Source organism: Ahaetulla prasina, chromosome 1 (genome assembly GCF_028640845.1).
Source record: "Ahaetulla prasina isolate Xishuangbanna chromosome 1, ASM2864084v1, whole genome shotgun sequence".
Classification (NCBI taxonomy): Eukaryota; Metazoa; Chordata; class Lepidosauria; order Squamata; family Colubridae; genus Ahaetulla; species Ahaetulla prasina.
In genome coordinates this window covers 49,402,532-49,424,242 of record NC_080539.1, presented here as the reverse complement: position 1 = coordinate 49,424,242, position 21,711 = coordinate 49,402,532, and the positions used below count along the sequence as shown (strand labels likewise).

General features: G+C 38.9%; 1 protein-coding gene across 2 annotated transcripts in view; it reads left to right on the top strand.

The window, feature by feature from the left end:
• TTC7A (tetratricopeptide repeat domain 7A) overlaps positions 1–21,711 on the top strand; it is a 197,774-nt gene that overhangs the window by 77,198 nt on the left and 98,865 nt on the right. For both annotated transcript variants that reach the window (XM_058165184.1, XM_058165183.1), the window contains 3 exons: positions 3,379–3,436; positions 8,312–8,384; positions 9,304–9,464. In XM_058165184.1, coding sequence (XP_058021167.1) covers positions 3,379–3,436; positions 8,312–8,384; positions 9,304–9,464 — 292 coding nt within the window. The remainder of the gene's footprint in view (positions 1–3,378; positions 3,437–8,311; positions 8,385–9,303; positions 9,465–21,711) is intronic.

The following is a 21,711-nucleotide window of genomic DNA, read 5'->3' as shown; positions in this document are numbered from 1 at the left end:
CATGGGCAACATAAACTTAAGCCGAAAATCCCAGCTTGCATTGACAGAGTACTTTCCATTATTTTACAGACCATGCTTTAAGTATGTTTTTCATCACATGTGTGTTATAATTACAAGTGCCAGAGAAGTAAAATAGGATTTAGCTTCTTTTATATACATGTGCAGAAATAAACACAGGTGAAGTGAAATTGCAACACAAAAACTCTGCTCGAGAGATATAGCACAAGGCTTGTTAAAAAACATGAATGTAATTTGATTTGATTGTTATTGTTATTTTATTATTATTACCCTCTCTAAAACTAAGATAATTTAACTGATGGAATGCAGATTTATCTTGTGATGTACACATTAAATGACTGAGAAGATGTGAGGAGCCATTTGACCTATTTCTGCCCAGGAGATCTTATTTCAATAACAGCCATAAGGTGCATTCCTAAGGGCTTCTATATAAGGATCATTACGTAATTGAGCAGTGAGTGAGGATAGGGCCATGATCAAAAGAGAAAACCTGTATTTTGAAACAGAATTAAGGAGTATCTCTGAATCTTCTTAATCAAAATGAACAGTAGCCACATTATTTTCTATCAGCAATAGGGAAAGAGGAATAGGGAAAAAAACAGCAATGAGCCACGGTGGCGCAGTGGTTAGAGTGCAGTACTGCAGGCTACTTCTGCTGACTGCCCTCTGTCTGCAATTTGGCAGTTCAGTTCTCACTGTCTCAAGGTTGACTCAGCCTTCCATCCTTCCGAGGTCGGTAAAATGAGGACTCAGATTGTTGGGGAAAATATGCTGACTCTGTAAACCACTTAGAGAGGGCTGTAAAGCACTGTAAAGTGGTATATAAGTCTAAGTGCTATTGCTATTGCTATTGTGATCCTATAGTTACAACAGTTTGTTTAGTGACTGTTCAAAGTTACAACGGCACTGAAAAAAGTGACTTATAACCATTTTTCACAGTTACAACATTTGCAAGATACCTATGATCATGTGATCAAAATTCAGATGCTTGGCAACTGTTTCATATTTATGACTGTTACTGTGCCCCGAGGTCATGTCATCCCCTTTTGCGACCTTCTGACAAGCAAAGCCAAGGGGGAATCCAGATTCACCCAACAACCAAGTTACTAATTTACCAACTGCAGTGATTCACTTAACAACTGTGGCAAGAAAGGTCGTAAAATGGGGCAAAACTTACTTAACAAATGTCTCACTTAACAACAGAAATATTGGGCTCAATTGTGGTTGCAAGTTGAGGACTACCTATATTTAGTCACAATTTTGTAGTGCTAATGTTGCACTACATGGATGATAGACAAATATAGAGCTATTTGTGCTTATTAACATAATTCCCGTGCTTTATATCTCAAGGGTTGAAATATTTTAGACAGTAGATGAAATTTATCGTAGTATGAAGACAAAGTAAGTAAAGAGCGTTTGCCTAACTCCTGCAAATTAAGTTACGGATAAAGCCAGAGGAAAAGAAGACACTTAACAAAATAATGGATAATCTCTAGTATCTAAAAAAATGATTCACTGAAATTCAATTTGACATAAGGAACCAATAAACATTTGCAATCCAGCTTTATTCTTTTCTTCCTTCTTGATTGCTTCTTTATCTCCCGCATAGCCCAACTGTCTACAGAAAGACATCTGTAATTCCCTCTTGCCCTACTTGATATCACTGACATAATTGCACTTGCAGCTTCAGTTCTAACTTCCTTAATTTATTTTTGCTTCCTATGTTGGAGAGGTTGGGATGATACCATGTGAAACTTGAGCTGATTTAGCTGAAGCTTCAGGGGAGTAGAAGAATGAGCAAAGATGCCATTCAACCAGCCTCTGTCATTACTCATTTATGCTCTGGACAGGAGCCAAAGTCTATCCCAAAAGAGTTTATGTCATCCCCAGAAGACATTTGTACTCTTCGACCCTTTGGCAAAGTTTTGTCCCTTCTTTCTCAAGCAGCAGACTCTTGACACGTCTTCTACATCAAGGGGATAGCAGGTGCAGTCCCTTGGCTTTCATTTTCAGGCAGCCTTCCAAGAGCTTTGAACAGATGATCATGCAGAAGTGCTAGATTCAACCTAATCTTTTTAAACCTGTCTCTGGAAAATGGTTGGCACATTGGATAAACTGAGGTAAATGTTTTAGGAGAGGGGTGTTAAACTTGTGACAACACGTTGGCGTCACATGACGTATTGCAACTTTCCCTTCCCCCCCTTCGCTAAAATAGGGGTGGGAATGGCCATTGCATGATGCATCTGGCTTGCAGGCCACAAATTTGACACCCCTGTTTTAGGGAGACAAGTTCTGTGTCCAGCTAACTTACGTTAGCCGTAGTTCAAGCAATAATAATTAAGCAAACTAAGCGCATCCCAATATATTTAGGAAATATAGAGCCACTGAACATTTTATTCAGCCCTAAAAACTTGGAATAATAAAGTAATATTCTAATAGAACTACAAAAGAATTGTTAGAACCTTTAACAGAAGAGTCATTTATCCACATTCTGATGAAATATCACCCAGAAGATCCCGAAGTCAGTTTGTTACAATGAAATTACTAAAAAATTAAGTTTTAAAACCATAAAACCACCCATATCAATAACTACCTGGCTCTAGTACTAGGAAAGAAAGAATATGATTGTCCCCCCCCCATCTCCTGATTTGTCCAAATAAAAAGACAAAAACTTTGGATTTATTTTCTGTTTATTATCACATGACTAACATTGTGGCATTCATCAGAAGGTGATTTCACAGAGAAGGTGCTGTAGAAGAGAAGGCTCTGTGTTTGGCTTATGTGCAGTATCTTTGAGAAAGGCCATTTGCAAAAGACCTGCCTGAGGTGTTGGGATAAGATGGAGGAGAAATGCTGTTATTCATATTTAATGGATCGATTCTTTTACCAGGATTGGGGAGATCTAGATTACAGTCATCTTTTGGGACATGAAGTTGGCTTGATTTTGGAGCCACCTACATTTTTGAAATTAACCATAATCAAAAATGGTAGTCGGGACTTTTTAAGATCCTAAATGCAGAAGAGTCACATTGAAAGCAGATAGTCCCTAACTCAATCCTAACATTTTATTTTTCTCCTGATACTCCCTGGATGTTCTTTAGAATAAAAAAGTATATAATGATATCTGGTACCATTGGAGAGATCAGTTTCTAAATAACTGAAAATAAAACAAGAAATATTTTTTTCAGCAAGATCTTTGAAGGAAAAAGTCTTAAGACATAACATTCTTAAAAAAATGCTGTTTGAAGACCCATATCAGACTGTTTGTATAACTTTTTAATAATAAAGAGCTCCGAGCTACTCAGATGTACTGTTTGGAATAATGCTTACCCTGATGTATTAATTTTTATTATTTTGCAGCTACTCTGAAAAGCACACAAGATGACTTGCATCAGAGAGCACTTCAGAATTTAGAAAGGTGAGAAGAACCTGGAGATGGCAACAGTGGTGAAATTCAGTTTTTTAAACTACAGATTCTGTGGGCATGGCTTGGCTTGGTGGGCATGGCTTAGTGGGCATGGCAGGGGAAGGATACTGCAAAATCTCCATTCCCACCCCACTCCAGGGGGAAGGTTATTGCAAAATCTCCATTCCCACCCCACTCTGGGGCCAGCCAGAAGTGGTATTTGCAGGTTCTCCGAACTATTCAAAATTTCCGCTCCTGGTTCTCCAGAACCTGCTGAATTTCACCCCTGAATGGGGAGGAAACCAGATCCCAGTTGGCACAGAAATGTGCTTGTTTTTGTATTTTAATCTGAAAGTCACACTACAGTTCTAAACACGTCCAAACTTTTAAGGGTTTCTTTTCCCAAATCTTGATTTTTAGGATTTATAAAGAATACCTTTTTGGCAGCCAGAGGGCATATTTCTGCCTATAGAACTGGCCAGCATAGTTTTACATGTCTCTGAGCTTCTTGGGATGCGGGAGGGGGGAATTGAGTGAGGTGGCTTTAAGCGGCACACATTCTTAGACTCAGATGTAACTTCTCTATTACTGTACTATTTAGATATAATTACTGTCCCATATTACTCTTAAACTGCATTTATTTTTAGCCTTTTGACCTTTTCCCATAAACTGTGGCTTGTTTCCTTAATAGCTTAAATTCAGTTTAGAAGTATATGAATCTTGGATGGTATCAATGTCCACTTTTAGCCAACAGGGGGCGTTTGGATAATTCATTTAGCTCCTTGCATTCTGAATTTCAATGAGGCACATATATCCTTATTAGATGCAGAATCGTGAGTTAGTATTAAAAACATTACTTTGGCTGGAGATGAATAGTGGCTCTGAAAAAAGTCAAGGCCATGCAAAACAGGCATAATTTCACAGAGGTGAGTATAGAAGGCCTACTTAAAATTTGTTTTTAAAAAAAGAATTTCAGAATGTTCTGTGTAGAGAGTGGTGTTTCTGCATTTATTTAGTTATGAAGCGGTCAAGGATTGTGTAAGTACCCTGATTTTGTACAATAAATTTTTCAGAAGTCTACAGCCTCCCTAGCGTCTTACTCTTCAATTAAACCACCTAGAAGACTTCCCTTCAGTGGGCTAACACTAAAGCAGGTTAGAAAGAAAGAAATTACATGACCAAAGATTGAACCTCCGATCTTCTTTGTGGAGGTCTGTATTCTACCATTGAACGATGGCCCCCTCCCCAATATTGGAAATTTTTCCATTATGCATATAATGGATATTTCACTAAGATGTCATAATACAATAAATTAAGGAAATAATTTCTTGAGCATTTCTTGAACACTATAAGCTTAATATCTTATAAAATAATAGTCCATTTTTCAGCTTCCATAATCCCCAAAAGGTAGAATCATCCAAAACACAAGAGGTTTTTGGATATATGAAGAAGCTTCCTGGTTTTGTTAAGTGCTTAAGCATGTATAAAAAAGGAGCTGTCAATCTAACAGATTACAGATGCATAGCTTGTTGGCTCTCCTGTAGCTTAATAGGACACCAGTTGTGCAGGCATGTTTGCGGATTTCTTTGTCATTAATTAAACTGGATACCTTTTTTTTAAAAAAAAAGACTATGAATAAACTGGAATATGCTCAGACAGAAAATGCAAAAAAAAAAACCCAAAACAATGAGGGAAGACTGAAGCATATTTAGCCTGGGAAAAATGCTATTAAGATGGAAGAGATAACTATGTTCAAATATTTGAAAGTCGGTCACATAATTAAAGGGGCAGATTTCTATTGTTTCAGAAAACAGGATCTGAGCAAATGAATTGAAATGGCTGAGCAGTATAGGCAGACTGGCAATGTAATAAATTGTCTCAAAAGATGGCCTTCCCTACATAAAACACTTTTAAGTAGAGTCAGGATGGCTGTCTGCCAGAGCAGTTGATTCCTGGATTGTCAAAGGGTTGCATAAGGTGGCCTTTGAATGTTCTTTCCTGGTTCTATGGCATTCATTTTAATGGGCCAGAGTTATAAGTACTGTTTGTCAAATGAGGCTATTTTGAGAGTTGGGTACAGCTAATTTCTTAGAGCTAAATCCTGCAAAGAACAAACTAATAAAACAGAACAAAACTCGGAAGATGGATCCAAGAACAATTATTTAAAAGGTTATAGATCATGGCAGAGTGTATTGTTTGTATGTAATATATCACTGTTGGCCTACATGCATGTTAGCATGAAGGATAGCATTGTTCCAATATTTGAGGGGTTCCTACAAAGATGAGGGGTTCAAACTACTTTCCAAAGCACCAAAAGGCAGATCTAAAGGCAAGACAAAAAAGGCAAAGCAAGGTAAGACAAGACACAAAGGTTGGAAACTAACCAAGGAGAGAAGCAACTTACTGTAGAACCAAGAAGAAATTTCCTAATGGTGAGAGTAATCAACCAGTGGAATGCCTTGCTTTCAGAAGTTGTGGGTGGTCCATCACTGGAGATTCTCAAAAAGAGACTGGACAGCCATTTCTCTGAAATGGTATAGGGTTTCCTGTTCAAGCAGGAGTTGGAGTAGAAGCTTTCTGAGGTTCCTTCTAGCTCTATTATTCTGTGTTCTATAGTCTATGTTCTATGACATCCTGGATCCATACCTGTATCCTTAGCTAACAGACTTCTGCTTGAAGTGGGGTTAGCCAGTGCTAGCCTAATTGAACTACAGAGCTAGCTGAACAATTAATTTGACCTGACATTTCTTGAACCCAGTTTTGAATAGGAGAGAGAGCCTCGGGGGCAACTTTAGATCTGATTGGGGAAATAGTCTTCTGTGAAACCTTGGGTAACTGCTATCGGTTGGTTTAAACGATGCATAAGTACACCAATTGTTTGACATCATTTAAGGAAATAAATGTGTTCCTAACAGCAACTGCGTTTTGTTGTTCTAATCAAGGACACACCAGAATAGCAAAGACATTCTCTTGACCTGCTACATTATTCCAGGGACAATAGAGGTGCTAGGTCATCTCTAACCTACTAAGTGGCTGAGGCTCAGCATGCCTCAGATTACCTTCATGTCAGTCTTCAAACTCAAAGAGAGCATTGTCAGTTGTGCCATATTGCTAGTAAATCCATTTGGTGGAGGAATTAAAGGAGGAGTTCTTGCCAATTGCTCAACAGTTGTAGAATCTGCATTCTTCTTAGTTCCACGGAGGGATGTAAGATATGATAAGAGTTCTTTTTATTTGTGGTTTCTCCCTAATGGCCAGGCTTATTTTTATAAGATTTATATTGATTTATATTTATCAAGATTTATATTGATATGCTGACCATTAATTGTGTTGTAAATGTTGTACCTTGATGAACGTATCTTTTCTTTTATGTACACTGAGAGCATATGCACCAAGACAAATTCCTTGTGTGTCCAATCACACTTGGCCAATAAAAAATTCTATTCTATTCTATTCTATTCTATTCTATTCTATTCTATTCTATTCTATTCTATTCTTACAAGGGTAGAGAAATGGGAATGCTGAGTATGCTGGATATGTACATACATGTTTTGAAAATAAGCTGAATTATTTTCTAAGAGCTTTGATGGGATAAGATTCAATTTACTATAATCTGTAGATAATGTCCATCTGTTAGAGATTCTAAAATCTGAACTAGTAGTCTTGTTTTCTAGGGGACTATCTGTATTCTCAAGATTTTAAGGCAAGAAAAATACAGGGATAATTCCAAAAGAAAAAACATACACAAACAACAAAGGAAAACATAGCTTTTCATAATAACTGTATATTATTAAGCCCAATAACCTAAGCCAAGAAGGAAAGTTATTTATACAGTCTTGGCAGAACAGAGAGGTGTGAGGTTAAACCTGCCTCATGGACAGAAGATTCCCTAGGCTGGACCAGAAGGACAATATGCTTTTTGTACCATCATAAAAGGGACGTGTTGGCTCAGTGGCTAAGACGCTGAGCTTTTCGATCCAAAGGTCAGCAGTTCAGCGGTTCAAATCCCTACTGCCGCGCAACGGGGTGAGCTCCCATTACTTGTCCCAGCTTCTGCCAACCTAGCAGTTCGAAAGCAAATAAAAAATGCAAGTAGAAAAATAGGGACCACCTTTGGTGGGAAGGTAACGGCATTCTGTGTGCCTTTGGCGTTTAGTCATGCCGGCCACATGACCATGGAGACGTCTTCAGGCAGCGCTGGCACTTCGGCTTTGAAATGAGATGAGCACTGCCCCCTAGAGTTTGGAATGACTAGCACATATGTGCGAGGGGAACCTTTACCTTTGCCTTTTTACCATCAATAGTTGTTTAAGGAAAGGATAATTTTACAGATGCCATTTGTTTGGCTAATGCTGTTCTAGAGTAGGAAAAAAAATGCACCTGTTGACATTTGTTGCTTCACACAGTTATTGAAGGCAATAAAAAACTTGACGATACCATGAACCTGGTAGTAATCAGTTCTTATTCAGTTAAATTAGAATGGCTCTTTTTAAGCTTTTTTTAAAACCAAGACATTCTCTTTAGTATCAGGGGAAGAGTATCACAGTAAGAATGCACCCATTCTTAATTGCTCAGAGCAATATCATTAAAGACATTTCAAGTTTTGAACTGCATTGCTTTTCTATGTCTATTTTAGAACTAGAATCATAGCAAGGAAAATATGTGAGGAATCAAAAATTATTTTCTATCCAATGATCTTTTCATTGCAGTTCTACTACTGTGCTGGAGTGAGGGTGATGCGGAACTCTGTATGATAGGCTACTAATTGAAATCCAGTTTAAAATTACAAGAAAGGAAAATAGGGCAAAAGCCTTGAAATTACCTCTCTGGTAAATTTATGGTAAATAATTTTTGCAGTGCTGCATAAGCTACATTTATGTTTTACAGAGCTCATCATTTGGCACCTGAAGACCACCAAATTATCCTCTATATCTCATTGCAGCTGGCTCTTATCAGGCAGGTAGGTATAAAGACAGGTGGCTTGAAGGAACGGAACTATTTCTATGGGGTACTGGCATCTACAGTACATGAATTCTTTTTCTTGGGCATAGATTTTTATTTTTTTTTACACGTCTTTCTTCAGGATGGTTTTTTTAAAAATCTCTCATAGGATTGATTTAGCAGCAGTCAGAAAGTGCTTCAATACTTTTTAGGTTCATTATTGCATATTGCTCTGTATATATTTTGTTAACTTTCTGATGTTTGAATTATAACTTCATTGAAACTCTTCTTATGCATGTTTATGGAAGACATAAAATAACTAGAGAAGCTAGTGGTTTTCAAATTTTGGAAATATTTGAAAAGCAAATTTTTGATTTACATTGTATTGCATTGAACTGTTATTATTCTTTTTTACTTTCATTTTTCTAATCAATTATGCTGGAATTTTTACCACTGAAATTTTCCTTGCTATGAATTGTATACTTTGTGAGTCAAGATTTAGTTGAATGCCGAGGAGTTTAAATTCAATAAACGAATAAATAAATGTAAAGTAGGTCACCCTTTCTTTATAGTGTTGCATACCAAGACATAGTTAAATTGAAAAGATAACAAGATTAAGAGATCAGTTGAGTAATAACTTCCTTCCTGTTTTTGTTTAACAGCTTTGAACATACTTATCACCTGCTACTGTTTAAAATACAAGCAAGCTTACCTGAAGTGTTATTTTATAGGATTTTAGGATTGTATAAAGATGTTTTAATGTTCCTGCTGTGGAGTTCAATTGGTTTACTCCTTGCAGTTAGGTTTTAATAATTCTCCCTTTGTTGATATTTTAGCTTTGGGACTCCTTTTATTTTGTAGTAGTCAAAAGGCCAGGACAAGTGAAACTGATCTGAAAGGATGAGTAACTGAGCAATCATTTAATATTGACTTTGCAGATTTCTGATGCAATAGAACATCTCCAAGAAGCACTGAAACTGTGTAAGGATGATATGAATTCTCTTCATTTGTTGGCCCTCCTTTTTTCATCACAAAAACACTACCAACATGCTTTGGATGTAATGGACGTGGCCCTTGCAGAATATCCTGACTGCTTCCAGTAAGTGTTGTTCAGAATATATTCCATGTCTCGCACATTTGTGCACATTGTGGAGGATTGGTGAGCAAGCTGTGCAATCCAGATGTTGGGTTCTCTTCCCCACCACCCACCAATCCCAGCTGTTAGTTAGTACAGATGGGAGACCAATTCAGTGGTGAAATTCAATGGGTATGGTGTGACTTGGTGGGCATGGCAGGGGGAGGATACTGCAAAAACTCCATTCCCTCCCCACTCCAGGGGAAGGATACTGCAAAATCCCCATTCCCACCCCACTCGGGCCAGCCAGAGGTGGCATTTGCTGGTTCTCCAAACTACTCAAAATTTCCGCTACCAGTTCTCCAGAACCTGTCAGAAGCTGCTGGATTTCAGCTCTGGACCAATTCCTCCATTTCTGGTCTAAGGGAAGGGTATTTTTCTCTACTAAAAACTTATGCAGATAAAGATACCTGGGAGAACATACAACTCTTAGAAGAGTGCAGATATTGTACATGTGGGGCAAAAGACCAATCTATAGTAAAAGATTTATGATAAAGGAGCAAAAATGGACTCTTCTGGGGAGCCATTGGTCATTTTGTGTCTGTTGTAATGATTTCACTTACTATTAAGTAGCATCCTTCATTTCATAAGACGACCAGTATTTCTTCTCAGATCCACTCTTCTTTCTATTAAGATCAGCTTTAAAAAAAACAACTCCGCTTCTTTCTCTCTGTCCAGGATAATGATATTAAGCACAAGGCAGTTTCTTGTTTGTGCTGAACCCAATGTTGTGGAACATTTCCTGGATCCCCAGGCTTAAAACAAACAGCAGCAAGCTTCTTCTTGGAGGCTTTTACTAATATTTTGTTAGAGAACTTCCGGAATGCCTTTGAGTGAAAGCAAGCAGATATAAAACGGTGAATGTTTTCAGTACAGTGAATACATACAAATCCTCTTTTGCACATAAATCCTTTTGTCAAAAATGGTAACAGCAATAATAATAGCACAGTTTTTCAGTACAGTTACATTTTTCTTTTGTCCAGTGTTTAGCTTTGAAAAATATGCCCCAGGTTTTCTAGGACTGATTCTACAGTAAAACAGCTGGATGTGCCAATTAGCTAATATCTGCAAGAACGCCAGCTACAGCTTCCGTTTCCAGATAACTAAAGGCACATTACTCTATTTTAAAAAAAAAAAAGACAGGCAGCCCACCTGAAGTACAGTATGAAAAAGAAACAAAACTGACACAGGATCCAGCATAGAATTCACTAATTATCTACCAATAATTATAGTTGCAAAACTGAAATGAAACAGGAAAAAAAAACCCCACCCTGTAGTAACCATTTTTAAAATGCTGTGCCTCTTTATCTTTGCTGGTTTGAGCCAAATCACTGGACCAATCATATGTACTTACTTTATGCTTCTTTAATGCAGTGTCTTTATCTGAACCTTTATTTATTATTATTATTCATATTTATATACCGCCCTATCTCCCAAAGGACCTTTTCAGTCTGGGTTCAGGCTGGAGTATACTACTGAGATGGCACTGATGGCATTTATGGATGATCTCTAGTGGCCTTGGACAGAAATGATGCAACTGTCTTGGCTCGCCTAGACTTCTTGGCAGCTTTCAAGACTATCTACCATGGGATCTGTTGTGGCCGCCGGCAGCCAGCAGAGCTAGCAGCAGATTCAGACAGTGAGGAGGTTTGGGAGGAACATGGGCCAGTCCTGGAGTCTGGGGAAGGCTTGGATGATGGCTCTGAGTTGGAAGCAGAGAGGGAGCCAAGGCCATCTGGTAGTTCTTTGCTGCCTCTGGAGTCTTTGGAGTCTGACATCAGCGAGGCAGAAGAACAGCGTGAACCTATTCCCAGTGTGCACATGCGCAGAGCTGCCAGGAGACAGGAACAATTAAGGAAACAGGGTCGACTTGGGAGTAAGGCTTGGAGATGATTGGTCCCTCCCATAAGACATAAAAGAGAAGCGAACGGGACGTGAGCTTTTGCAGGAAGCAGTTAGTTCATCTGGGTGATTCAAGATTTGAAAATTCTGTTTGTGATTCTGTGCCAAGTTCGCCCTTGCCTGCATCTGGAAATTAGCTCTTTGGCAGCGTTCCACGTGAGATAGGTGGGTGTTGATAACCTTCCTCTGAAGGACTGTTTATCAAGCCTTGCAGACTGTAAATGAAATTTACAGCCGTATGCATTAAAGAGGTTTGCCTGGACTAAGTTTGTGCTGTTTAATTTCTAAGGAAGCCTAGGTCAGAACAGGATCATTCTGGACTGGAGGCATTATTTTGTGGGTTCTCCTCTTTCCCCATGGCTGGTTCCAATTGGGGTTACAGGAGGGATAGGTCCAGCTCCCTGTGGTATGGAATGCTCATGACTTGGGTCTCTCATTGCTCCTCTTTGCATCTTCAGGATTTGTAGTGTAGCACATTCAGAGGATACCATCTTAAAAAAAAAGGTCAGTTAAAAAAGAGGTGGGGGGTGTCTTCATTTTCAAAATCACAGCCACCATCTTGACCTTTTGAACCCAACATAGATGGCCCTGCAATAAATATATCAACAAAATATGCTTCACTGCATTTGATCCATTGTTCCACTCTCCATATGGAATGCAACTAATAGTTTCTAAACAGATTTGGGTATTTCAAGGTCACATAGGAAAGAAAACTTGAAGTGGAGCTGAGATGACTGGAGGCCCAACTTCACTTATCTGATTGTTTTCTAGGCAGCCTCTCTTCCCCTTTTTTCCCAAGATCACTCATACATTCCATTACACCAACAAACTGAGAATAAAGCATAGATAAATGCGTATGTGTATAGAGACAGGTTTTGGTTAATTGTGTGGCATAGTTAAGTTGGTGTAGACTCTGAGCAACCACATAAATAGATTTTCTCTATGATTATCTGTCAATAATCTGGTCTTTCAGAACTTCCAACAGTGCACCCATCACAGCTGTAATTGAATCCATCTACTTTGCTACATGATCTTTCCAACTTTATCAGCAGTAGAGCCCTTTCCAAAGTTTAAAGTCTATGCATACTATGTCCAAAATACAATAATTTGAGCCAGGTCATTTGTTTCTGGAATGGGAATTCTGGATTGATTTATTTGATGATCTACTGGTCTAATGTGAACCAAGTATTTAATTGGGGGAAAAGAGTCAATTAAAATGTAGAAGGAACAGAGGAAGATACAATGTTTAGCAATCAATAGGAAAAATGCAGGAATTATGGCTCTTTCTATGCTGCAAAAAATTATTTATAATAACTGAAATTAAGCTCTGCCATTGCCATCAATCAAACTAAATTGCATATTGCCAAGGCTGCCCAAGGAAAAACGACTATGCTATATAATGATTTACCACAGTAAAATAGGCAGGTTTGATGTGATGATGATGGATTAGTAGTGAAACAATTGAAAAACAATCAGTATTTCCTTGGTCAGAACTGGTACCTGAATAGTTTCTATGAGTAACTAAAATTAAACTTAATGAGAATTCCAGCAAAAAGTCTCCTTGGTTTTTTAATTTGCTTTAAGACCCTCAGCTGTGAGTGGATAATAAAAATCATTAGGAATGTTCACACAGTCAGCCAGATGTTTAGATCAGATTTGGCGGTTTTTCCCACCTATCGAATCGTTTCCAAGGACCTGTGATAGGCAGATGTTGTTTGATGGTGTAAAAGGCATCCTTGCAGGATTTAAGCTGTCCCAAGTGAAGCTACCATTTGCAATTGACTGATGGTGATTTTATAATGCCAATGATGTTCAAGTAGTGTTCCAGCTGTTTGGGGCCTTCACCCAAGGAGACTATTAGTATTGATATTATCTTTGCTTTCTTTCATCCCAGTCATTTTTCTTCTATTTGCAAGGCTTTGTATTTTTGATTTCCTCCAATTCTTTCTTTTCTGTATTGCTGTCTCCAGATACTGCCACATCCTCTATCCAGGCTTCTTTGTCATTCTTATCAACAGTTTTTTTAAATATGGGATCTTTGTGGCAGGTACCAGTCTGTTTCAATTCTAAGGTCCCAGAGCATTTAGCTTCTTCATTTGCTAGTACTTTATTTTGTGGTCCTACCAGTTCTTGCTTGTAGGCAAATGGTATTTCTTGCATATACCGTATTTTTCGGACTATAAGACACACCTACCTTTTTTGGTGAGGAAAACAAGAAAAAGAAATCTGCCTCTGCCTCCCAGCAATTTTGCCTCATTGCAGCAAACAGCAAACAGCCTGCTTTATTTTCATTTTCAGCATAGCTTCATTAGCACAAGAAAAAAAATCTGTTCCCAGCAATTTATCTCCTTGCAGCAAGCAGCAGAGGCCCCCACAAAACAGTTGAGAGTCGGGAGACTGATCCAAGGGACAATCAACTTGTGCTAATTAGGCTGTGCTGAAGCTGAAATGGGCTGTTTCTTCTCGCTGCTTTCTGCAAGAAGGTAAATTGCAGGGAGGCAGAGGCCAAAAGGTGGGGGCCAGTGGGTGGGAGGGGCTACATTCAGTGTATAAGACGCACCCAAATTTTCACCCCCTTTTTGGTGGGAAAAAGGTGTGTTTTATACTCTGAAAAATACAGTATTCTAATGCACCATTGTTGCTACATTGTCATGTTGTTGTTTGTAGTCAGTTTTGCAGAAAGCCAGCTAGGTGGTTCCCTGTTCTTCAGCTTCTTTGCAGGGGCAACATTTGCTTTCTGTCGTTGTTTTCTCAATTCTGGTTTTGTGTGCAATTGTTTTTCAGGCTTGGTCTTGTGCAGCCAGAATTAGCCCCTTTGTCTCTTTCTTCAATTTTCCTGTTTTTAGACATTTCCATTCTCCCCTGTCCTTCAGATACTCTTCCAACGCCCTTTTTTCTTCTTCAATTATCTGGTAACTTGCAACATTCCACACCCAATTCTATTCCTTGGTTAGTAGAATCTATCAACTTTACCGCATGGATTAAGGGCATGATTCATTGTCATTTTTTTTCTGGTCTCCCTATCCAGGACTTTTATTTCTGCTTGAGTCCAGTCCTCTATTCCAGCTGTGTACCTAATACTAGAAATGCCCAGGTGTTAATTGCCTTGAGATATTTTCTTCATTGAGTTTGGACTTTCTTCACCCTGATGATGTATTCTCTTCTAACCTTCTTGATTTCAATGCACTTGTTGTTGTCAGCTAGAAGGATGCCCAGGTATCTGTAGTAATTGTCTTCATCCAGACTCTTGATGTCATTTCTATAAGGCATCTTGATTTATTCAGTTTTTCAGTATTTTCCCCTGTCATTGGTAAGGGTGGATAGTTTTTCATACAGTTTCAGATCATCCATATAAAGATGATGGGATAGCCTGGCAGACTTTTTTGATGTTTACAGCCATGGCCTGACTTGTTCGGTACGGTTGACAGAGGAATCAATGCAATGACCAATAACAGTGGTGAGAGTGAGTTTCCTTGAAAGATTCCTCTCTTGATTTAACCCCTCCCTGTCTATCACCATTGACCAACAATTGTGTCTTCCATTGTGCCACTGATTTTGTACAAAGCTTCTGCTATTTCTACAGAGTTCTATTTCTAGGTCCTTGATTATCCAATTATACGGCAGGGAGACAAATGCCTTCTTATAATCAATCCATGCTGTATTCAGGTTGGCCTTCCTTCTCTTGCAATTTTCCAGAATCATCTTGCCAATTAGGAACTGAGCTTTTGTTCCTCTGCTTTTTGTGCAGTTTCCTTTCTGCTCGGGTGGAAACAGCTTATTTTCAACTAGATGCTGTTGGACTGCATCACCTACCACACTGATTAGCAATTGAAAAGTTGTGGGTAAGCCATAATTGTAGTTGCCTGGTGCTGGCCTTTTTGATCTTTCATTATCAGGTTGATCTTAACCAATCTTCAATTTCACCTCATTACAATATGTTGTTAAATTGCTTGGCAACAAGTGAGTATATATCAGTCATATGTTTCAACCAGAAACCATGTAGTTCATCTTCAACCAGAAAAATTGCAGACCAATGTTGATCTTCTTTGACCTTTTCTTCACCATTTCTGCTCTTTCATGTCAGCTTTTTTTCTTATCCTCCTCCTTTATCCACCCTCTATTCTTGTTGTATTTCTGTGTCTTGTCCCATAGATGTGCCTAGAACTGCACTATTTCTTCTTTGGCAAGTGTTGACTGGTTCACAGCATTCTTTCCATTGATGGATTGGTAAAAACATTTTTGATATTGTTGGAAGAAATATCCATCTGGGTTCAGTTCCAAGTGGGGACAAATACACTGGAAACATGGAGACTGCTTGGAAAGATGGTTTAATGGTGGTCAGGATCACATGGCTTGAGTTCCTGAACAGAAAAGGGCTGAGATCCTGTGTGCTCCCTGGTTTTATGCTTTTTCTGAGCTTTGAACTTTCTGGGGCACAGGAAGAGTATCCTGATTGGCTGTCGGACTCCCAGGGGGTGGGGGTCTTAGCTAGCCTTGTAGGTTGTCTCTCAAGCTTGCCTGAGCCTTGCCATGTGGTAAGATTCTGTTGCTAGATGGGTAGGGGCTGATCCTATCTTTGTCATGTAGACAATGGACTGGCTCAGGCCTTAATGGCCCATTGACAAAGGTGGGGGGGAGTTGCTTTAAAACATGTTTCTCCATTTCTCATCCAGGGAAATATATTCTGCCTTTTTAAATATTTTCTAAATATTTCATTCTTCTAGGAGGGGGGTGGGTGCTAAATTCCTACAATTTGACTGAAATTGACTAACATTGGAGATTCTGCTAAAGTGTGCAGTTTGAGCTCTGTATCTGCTGATTTTCTTGGCTATTGCTGTTATTTGCTACTTTATTATTTCCAGTGCTTCCTTGTTTCTAGATGATATTTCTCAATCAGGTATTATTTGGTCTTAGATTGTTAAGGAATGAATGATTTAGGAATGAAAACCATTTTATAGTTGTGTGTCAGAGTTCGTTGCAAAAATCAAATCCAGAAAGCACACACAGGCAGACTGATGCAGCAGGATTCATTAACTTCTCTATATACATAATAATATATATAAATGTACAATACCAATATAGATTCTTCTTCAACAGTTACAAGCAAAACACAAGGCAGGAGAGAACAGTTAGTTTCATTTCAGCAGAGCAGGCAAGCCCAGGCTTGTTTCATTTCAAGCTGAGTACAGAGCTTAATACAAAGAGAGCCCCCTCTATACAGAGCAGTTAAGCTTCTGCACAGACTCAGTTGCCTAAGCCATACCCAGACTTTTTTTTTTTTTAATTTATATCCCGCCCTTCTCCAAAGACTCAGGGCGGCTTACATTGTGTTAGGCAATAGTCTCATCCATTTGTATATTATATACAAAGTCAACTTGTATTGCCCCCCAACAATCTGGGTCCTCATTTTACCTACCTTATAAAGGATGGAAGGCTGAGTCAACCTTGGGCCTGGTGGACTCGAACCTGCAGTAATTGTAACACAGGCAGCTGTGTTAATAACAGACTGCATTAGCCTGTTGAGCCACAAGCTAGAAGAGGCTTCTAGCTTAAGTTTCTGTTTCTAAATAGCCTTCATTGGCTGAGCCTGTTACTATGCCTATTCATTGGCTGACCTATTTCAATTTATGAATATTCATACTCTGACATTATGCTGGCTCCTTCTATGGCTGATTCCCCCTGGTTTACCTCTACAGTCTGAGCTTCTGGCAAGGCTTTGATTTCTTTGCCCTGGGTAAATCTTTGCACTTCCAATTCTGCTTCTGTGAATACTTTGCTTTGTTTTATAAATCAATGTTGATCTGCTGGTCTGTTATTTCTAATTGTGGATGTTCTTTCCAGAACTAGTACATTTTTTTCAGATATCTTCTGATTTGTAATAATTGATCATTACAGGTAATCCTCGAGTTATGAATGTAATGGTGCCTGCCAACTACATTCGTAACAGGAGGATTCATAGGAGTGATCATATAATTTGAATGTGATCATTCCCTGCTTTCACCCACACATTCGCTAATCGAATGCACTGATCATTAAGTGCATGAGGTATCTCAGGGTGGGGAAGGCCGGGGGGGCTAGTGCTTCTGACCACCCAAGGCCTCCCCCAACCCACTGAAATATTTTATGCTCCCCCCACATCCTGCCCAACCATCACTTACTTTACATAAATCTTGATGATCAAAGGAGCTGTCTCCTCTCCAGCCTCTCTGCCTTGGTTTTGCCTTGAACAAAAGCTTGCTGACGTCTGCTGGGGTGAAAGATTGCATCCCTATAGGTCGTGTTTGCAAAAAGTCTTTGCCGCTGAGAACAGAGCCCGGGAGGGGCATGTGCATCCCTCCTAGGCTCCATTCTCGTCAGCAAAGGCCTTGAGGAAAGTCCTTTGCCACCCTAAACAGAGGTCCAGAGGGACACACATCCCCATCCTGGTATCCATTCTCAGTGGCAGAGGCTTTTTGAAAAGATGGTAAAAAGCTTTGCAAATGGAGGGAAGTCTTCATTCAGTGCTTCAGGCCTTCCCTCTGTTTGTAAAGCCTTTTGCCACAGATCTTCTCCAGGAGTGCATTTGCAGAGAACAGAGGCCTAAAGTACCATGAGAGTGTGTGATCTTGTGGTACTTTAAGCCTCCATTCTCTGCTAACACACTATAGGCTTGAACCACAGAACCATGCCAAGAAACTGAAGGCTCACTAGATCTTTGCAAGGTGACCTGCCGGGATGGTAGTGGATTAGGCACGGCAAATATTGCAGTGTCTTTGCGGTTGTTCATAAGGTGAACGACTGCCGTGGTGCTGCAACATTCGTAACTTTGGGACTGTATTGTAAGTACTTGGGAGGATTATGTCGTAACTTCAAATGATCACTAAGTGAACCGTCGTATATGGAGAATTATCTGTATTACCTTCTTTGTTTTCAATCTTTGTATTATTGTGACAGGTAAACATCTTTTCTTCCAGTAATCCTGCAACTGCTGGCTGTTATTGCTCAGCAAATAGTCCTGAGTCCTGTAGCCTATTTGTCACCAGATGTCCAATACCAAGTGCATTCTTTTGACCTTGATCAGTTTGGGTTTCTGTAAATTGTAATTCACCATATTGTTTATGAGAGAGAGAGAGTTTTCATCTGGTTTCTCTGATGAGACCTGTCCAATGCAGTTGAACTTCTGGCATAGCTCAGATCTTCTATAGAGCCCACAAGTCTCACAACCATGTCATTGAGAGATTATTATTATTGTTTTTGTTATTGTTTTGTCACATAGCCAGATCTTTAGACTGGATTTGGCATTTTTATCCATCTTTTGAGTCCTTTCCAAGTACCCGGGATACATAAATGTTATTTGATGGTGTTAATTATGATGATGATGTGAGCTGTGATTATTATTGACATATTGGTTTTGATAGGGCTTTTAAAATAATATGCATTCTAATATGAAACAAGTGGGAAATACAATCATATCCCTTATTATGCATCAAGTAGCTTTTTCAAACTACAGAAAATGTAGTTGTTATTTTAGGGATATCTATGAACAGAAAAGGGATGCGGTGGCTCAGGGGCTAGGACGTTGAGCTTGTCGATCGAAAGGTCGGCAGCTCAGCAGTTCGAATCCCTAGTGCTGCCGTGTAACGGAGTGAGCTCCCGTTACTTGTCCCAGCTTCTGCCAATCTGTCTTCATATCCAATGACTTAAGTGCCAAAGCCCACTGCAACTACATCGCAAAAAAGGCATTAAGAGTTGTAAACCTAATCTTACGTAGCTTCTTCTCCAGAAACACTATACTACTAACCAGAGCTTACAAAACATTTGCTAGACCAATTCTTGAATACAGCTCGCCTGTCTGGAACCCATACCACATTTCTGACATCAGTACAATTGAACATGTCCAGAAATATTTTACAAGAAGAGTTCTCCACTCCTCTGAATACAACAAAATACCTTATGCCACCAGACTTGAAATCCTGGGTTTAGAAAACTTAGAACTCCACCGCCTCCAACAGGATCTGTGTTTAACTCATAGAATCATCTATTGCAATGTCCTTCTTGTTGAAGACTACTTCAGCTTCAATCACAACAATACAAGAGCAAACAATAGATTTAAACTTAATGTTAACCGCTCCAATCTTGATTGCAGAAAATATGACTTCAGTAACAGAGTTGTTAATGCTTGGAATACACTACCTGACTCTGTGGTCTCTTCTCAAAGTCCCCAAAGCTTCAACCAATAACTGTCTACTATTGACCTCACCCCTTTCCTAAGAGGTCTATAAGGGGCGTGCATAAGAGCACAAACGTGCCTACCGTTCCTGTCCTACTGTTGCTTCATGCTTATGCTTATGTATGATGTTATGACAAAAAATAAAAATAAATAAATAAATAAATAAATAAATAAATAAAACCTAGCAATTTCAAAAGCATGTAAAAATGCAAGTAGAAAAAATAGGGACCACCTTTGGTGGGAAGGTAACAGTGTTCCGTACGCCTTTGGAATTGAGTCATGCCGGCCACATGACCATGGAGATGTCTTCAGACAGCATTGGCTCTTCGGCTTTGAAATAGAGATGAGCACCGCCCCCTAGAGTCGGCAATGACTAGCATGTATGTGCGAGGGGAACTTTTACCTTTACCTTATGAACAGTAAAAGGCATAATTCTGCTTTCTGAGTGCCAGTTTATTTCTCAAAGTGATTATGTCTACGTTTTGACTTATGCTTAGTTCATAAGATTATTTACCAAAATGTTCTACCTGTAAATGAATACTTTAATTTCAACCATAATAACACAAGGGCCATCAATAGATTTAAACTCAATGTAATTCGCTCTAATCTTGGTTGTAGGAAATATGACTTTTGCAATAGAGTAGTAAATGTCTGGAACCATCTACCTGATCCTGTTGTTAGTCTCTCTAATCCCCATACCTTTTACCTTAAACTGTCTACCTTGGACCTTCATGTTTTTTAAGAGGTCCCTAAGGGGGCGTGTATAAGCGCACCAATGTGCCTACCGTCCCTGTCCTACTGTTCCCAATTATATGTAATCATTCTATGTGTTTATGGCTATGTTTTGCCAGTTAATATCCCATTTTTGAGTGCCAAATTTTTTTCATGGTTCCATGTCTGTGTCTACTGTGTTACTTGTTTTCTTGTATTTGTTGACAAATAAAATAAAATAAAATAAAATAAAATAAATAAGAACAGGGAAACACCCTTGGGCTGGACAGGTTGAATAAGACAGAATTATTAAGTTAGGTGCTGCTCACAGCTTCATATGATTCCAGGACCAGAATATGATTTCTGCAAGAGAAATATGTTGGCAATGGACTCCTCTGAGCCCTTTTATAGAGTGTGATGTGAGCGAGCTGGACTCAACACCACCCATTCCTGGGCAACCCAAGGCCTCCTCCCAAGTGGATTTGTATTACTACTCTATGTTTAATTACATGAACACCTGCTGCTTCTCAAATACTACAGAACTGCACATTTTCTCCTATATAACTATACAGCCAGCTTTCTGTTTATAGTCTTTTAAAAGTTAACGATCTTAATATCATGACTGATGAAAGACTGATTTAAAAACCATAAAATTAGGAATATATTTTTCTTTTCTTTGTTGCAATTAAACTTTTAATAAAATTATTTCATAAAAAAACATAATGCTAGGCAATGCATGAGTCTAATGATGTGGGCATGGCTATTCAGTTTACCGAGAAAGATTCATTAGTATAGCAAAGACATTTATCAAAAGTCTAACATTTCTGCCCTTCTGTGCTAACTTTTTATCTGTAAGATTTCAGTTCTCTTGAACATGTAATTATTTCATTTCTGTTAAGTTCCATACTTGCGCAAGATCAAGGAGCATGGATTACACAGGCTTCATTAAGGTATCTCTAATGGTACAGTAATAATGGGATAAGTACAAAATCTTGGAGACTGCTGGACAAATTTCCAACCTACATTTATAATGTGTTCATTAAAGCAGAATTTCTCTAAATCAGTGTTTTTCAAACATTAAGCATGCTAGCTAGGGCATTCTTGCAGTTGAGGTCCACACATCTTAAAATTGCCAAGTTTGAAAAACAGTGCACTAAATATTTTGAAATGCTTCTTTCTAGGCTATTGGTCACCAAGGCTGAGTTGCCAGTTATAAACTAAATAATGGTGGAGGGAGGAATCCTCTTCAATGTCTAATCTCCCTTTCATTCATTTTCTAGCCTCTTCAAAGTCTCTTACATCTCTTGTCCTGTTCACACTTTATTGTAAATGTCTTTTTTCCTTCTTAGCATGCAATAGCTTGACAGAGGTAGGAAGTTTTTGGTGCAT